The sequence below is a fragment of the Limulus polyphemus genome, unplaced genomic scaffold (genome assembly GCF_000517525.1).
Source record: "Limulus polyphemus unplaced genomic scaffold, Limulus_polyphemus-2.1.2 Scaffold831, whole genome shotgun sequence".
In the NCBI taxonomy this organism is placed as follows: domain Eukaryota; kingdom Metazoa; phylum Arthropoda; class Merostomata; order Xiphosura; family Limulidae; genus Limulus; species Limulus polyphemus.
This window is the reverse complement of record NW_013666441.1, coordinates 71,554-75,572: the sequence shown is the minus strand read 5'-3', so window position 1 is coordinate 75,572 and position 4,019 is coordinate 71,554. Positions and strand designations below refer to the sequence as shown.

Sequence of the window (4,019 nt, the reverse complement as noted above, 5' to 3'; positions counted from 1 at the left end):
TATCTTGCTGGCTTCTCTGCCAGGCTTATATACTAACAAAGGGGGTGTCCCGAATGCACTCGGGCCTCCCCAATCATTCATGATCAGTCGAGAAATTTCACGTACTCTACCAGCGCCAACGCGCCAGCAGCGTCACGTGACTTCCGCTGTCGTAACAGTTCCTTTATCTTCTTCATTTGTAATATTTTATTACTGGAATATCTTAAAATAACCAGTTATATGATAGAGATTTGCACACTGGAACAAAATATGAGAAGGACATTACAGAAGTTATCATCAAGTATTTAGCGCTTTTAACGGCTACTAATAATCCTTTAGAAAAGCTTCTACAAGTGAATGAAAAATTAATTACGCGTGATGATTAAGCATTTGCTAGCTCATTAACGTATTAAAATTGTTCTTTGTATTCTGGGGCGTGCGCAGGGGCGCATTTCCCCACTAATATCTCACATAAATATATACTTGAATATTGTTTAAACAATTGTTTTTGTATATAACACAAGTACATAAATAAAGAGAAACCTAACGCACTTTACATTCTGTGTATTATTGTAATGTTGATAATATTTACACGTAACTTTAATTCTACAAAGACTTTGTCATTTATATTGTTCAAAATAACAACAATATTTTTCTGATATGTATGACAAGCTCCCCCTACAGTGCACGTACAGCACCAAGTGCATACAGTAGCGTTAGGCGAGACACTGGAAATTCGTTGCGAAGGGGCGGGAGATTTGCCTATGAAAGTCACGTGGACGAAGGAAGACCGTTACATCACACGTTCGTACGACGGAAGGTAAGGAATAATCACGTGATGACACAGACGTAAACTTAAGACTAACCTAGCGTTTTCTTTACGTGTTTTAATACTTGTTTTAGTTTCCTCTTTAAATTCTAACTAATCACTTACTTCATTATTAGTCTAATTAGCAGCCATGTAGTTTTCAACTGTTCGAAATCTTCACAAAGTTATGTAAGCGTCGTTGTTATTTTAGTTATCAAACTTTATAAAGAAGTGAAAAATATAAGTGTCGAGTTACTAAATGATTTCAACGAAACTAATTTAATCTAAGCTTGGAATAATAACTCGCCTGTTTCTTATATATATATATATATATTAATACAGGGCCTTAGGAAGCGGTAAGGCCAGTTAGGCCATGGCCTAACCATTTTATCAGGATATGTATAGCTACCACTTATGTATTGAAACCTGCTTATTTTAATTCAATACGTTACGTTGAGTGAATGCAATATTTGTAGTTCAAATTGCTCAAGATTCAATCTTATAGCATTAAATTTTCAAAACTTTTCGGGTGGACCATGCTCACAGACCCCCTAGAAATGGCAATGTGGTAATATCCTGACCACTCCAAAGTTGCTTCCTACAGTAATGTAGAGTTATCCATCTCAGTGGAAAGGTACTTACTCATCTATTATCCTATATATACTCATGGTCGTCGGTTAATTTTCCGTAGAAACTCTTTCCAGAAAAAAAAAAAAAACTTAGCGATACAAGTCCTTTCTTAATTAAAACTGGTTTATTCTTTCTCAATTCAACTTTGCAATACACTTAATTTCCACAGTCACCTTAACTTAAACACACGCTATAATTTCAAACGAACGATTCACGCACTTGACTTACTACCGCGCTTGACTCAATTGTCCGTCTATATCTTCAATCTCTCTGTCTGCTATATGATTCTAGTCCGATTCATTGTCTGGCGCACTTATATACAAGAATAGAGGGCGCCTGGCAAATACTGGATTATTCGTGATATTCCCCGATCTTTCTAGAACTCATTACGTGTTACCATCGTCACGTGACTTCCGCTGTCGTAACAATATTCTCTACATCTTTTCCTTTCAGCTTTTTTCTTCTACTTTATAAACTTCCACTTCTAGAAAATAGTTAACATAGAAGTAAAAGTAGGAAATAATATATTAAGACTTCAGATACCAGTTACGTTTCCTCATGTCAGAATTGTAAATGGATTTTTCAGATAGAATATAGAAAACTTCATCTATTTTTGAGTATTAGTAACAATCCTTATTTTCATAACCAGTCGTGAAAAAAACCTAATAAATAGACGGCAACAGAAATAATCATAAAAACTAAAGACGGATTTCACTTTAATCGATAACCTAAATATGAAGTGTTCCAGATCATGTAATAACCCTCCAATATGTTCGATATCGTGTGGTTAAGTAACTTTACATTTATTGAAAGAAGTACAAGATTTCCAAATTTCTGGTATAGTCCTGTAGGTTTTTTTATGGGTAGTTTTTACAATGTAAGTTAAAAAGCGTCAATATAAATATATATATATATACCTAGTAGGATTTTATTGTCTTTGTCAAACAAATAAATTCAACTTGGTTGTGAATTTGCCTACAATTTTCAGCGAAAACAAGTGTTCTTCTGGGAAAAAAATACTTATATCTGTATTACAAAGTACACACATGCGCATGTTCAGTGCAAGTTCGAATTTACAACAAAAAATGGGACAGACGTACAGACTTTAATGATACCAGTGAAAACAGACGAGAGCGAAAACAAGGCATAAAACTCTTACTAAAATTAATTATTTTCTCCTGATCAAACTTTTCAATATAAAATTATTGGATGAGTAATAAAATTTCCACTTCACTAATTTAAGGTTTTATGAATATGTGTGAAGCTAGCTCACCGTGTGTGAAGCTAGCCCACCGTGTGAAGCTAGCCCACCGTGTGTGAAGCTAGCCCACCGTGTGTGAAGCTAGCCCACCGTGTGACTTTGGGCTAACTCTTTGTCCACCAGTAGATCAGCTGTTAGTTTACGGCCTTACATGGCTAAATTCGGGGTTCGATTCCCGTGGTGGACAGCGGACAGATAGCCCATTGTGTGGCTTTGCGCTAAAACAAACAAACTCGTGTTGGACCCTGGTGGCGTTTCCATGAAGTTCAAGCTGAAATGTGTCTCCTCTGTTCTGATAGAATCCTTGTGGTTCAAAGCCTCTATTTCTGAAAAACAAATAATTTTCTTCAGAACTCCGGAACGTAATGGAGAAGGTACAACGATTCTTATTCATATAGTACAAAAGTGAAGAGGGGTGAAATGGAACAGCTTTTTTCATACCTTTGATAGCTTTTAAAGCTCAGTCAAACATTTATCGGTTATATAGTCGTAATTTATGCAGCTATGCATCTTGTACCAAGTACAGGTTTAAAACAGCCTATAATAAAACTATAAAATGATGTCAACAACGAAAAAAGAATTGGGGTGGAAAATCCAATCGATATTCATTTTGACTTTTATTAGGTCGTCAAGAAATTAATGTCGCTTTTTTTTAGATATAAAAACCCGAACAATTTATATATGAAAACAAAACATTTTTAAATGAAATAGTTTCCATTCTTATCGATGATGCTTTTCCATCTTACAATCAGTTTGTTAGTGCACTGATTAAAGAAATCACTTGGCTTTGAAGCAAATACATGTCGATGTCCTCTTTAACACCTTCCACGTTTGCATACGTTTTCCCATTAAGATGGTGTTGCAGCGAATGAAAAAAATGGTAATCTAATGGTGCCATATCTGGAGAGTATGGTGGGTGGGGGAGAGCTTCCCAACTCAACTCCATAATCTTGTGTTGCGTCAAACGTGCCACATGTGGACGTGCATTGTCGTGGAGAAGAAGAACACCTTTCTGATAGACGAGTGAAGGGCGTTTCTGATGAAGGGCTTGATTTAAACGTTCCAGTTGCTGACTATAGATCTCTGCATTGACAGTTCGCTGTGGATTGAGGAGTTCGAAATGAATTACTCCTTTGATGTCCCACCAAATGCAAAGCATCACTTTCTGCGGATGGAGTCTAGGTTTAGGGGACGGAAGTGGTTTTTGTCTAGGACTAAGCCATTGTTTTTGGCATTCATTATTCGCACAGAGATCCATTTTTCATCGCCGGTGACAATACTGTCCAAAAATGGTTCACGCGCCAGAAGAAACGAAGCAACGTTTACACATTGAAAACGATG

At 36.4% G+C, this 4,019-nt stretch overlaps 1 protein-coding gene across 1 annotated transcript in view; it reads left to right on the top strand.

Annotated features, from left to right (window-relative positions):
- LOC111086080 (Down syndrome cell adhesion molecule homolog) overlaps nt 1-4,019 on the top strand; it is a 166,399-nt gene that overhangs the window by 113,440 nt on the left and 48,940 nt on the right. The window contains exon 11 of the mRNA XM_022387543.1: nt 652-799. Within this exon, the coding sequence (XP_022243251.1) occupies nt 652-799 (148 nt within the window). The remainder of the gene's footprint in view (nt 1-651; nt 800-4,019) is intronic.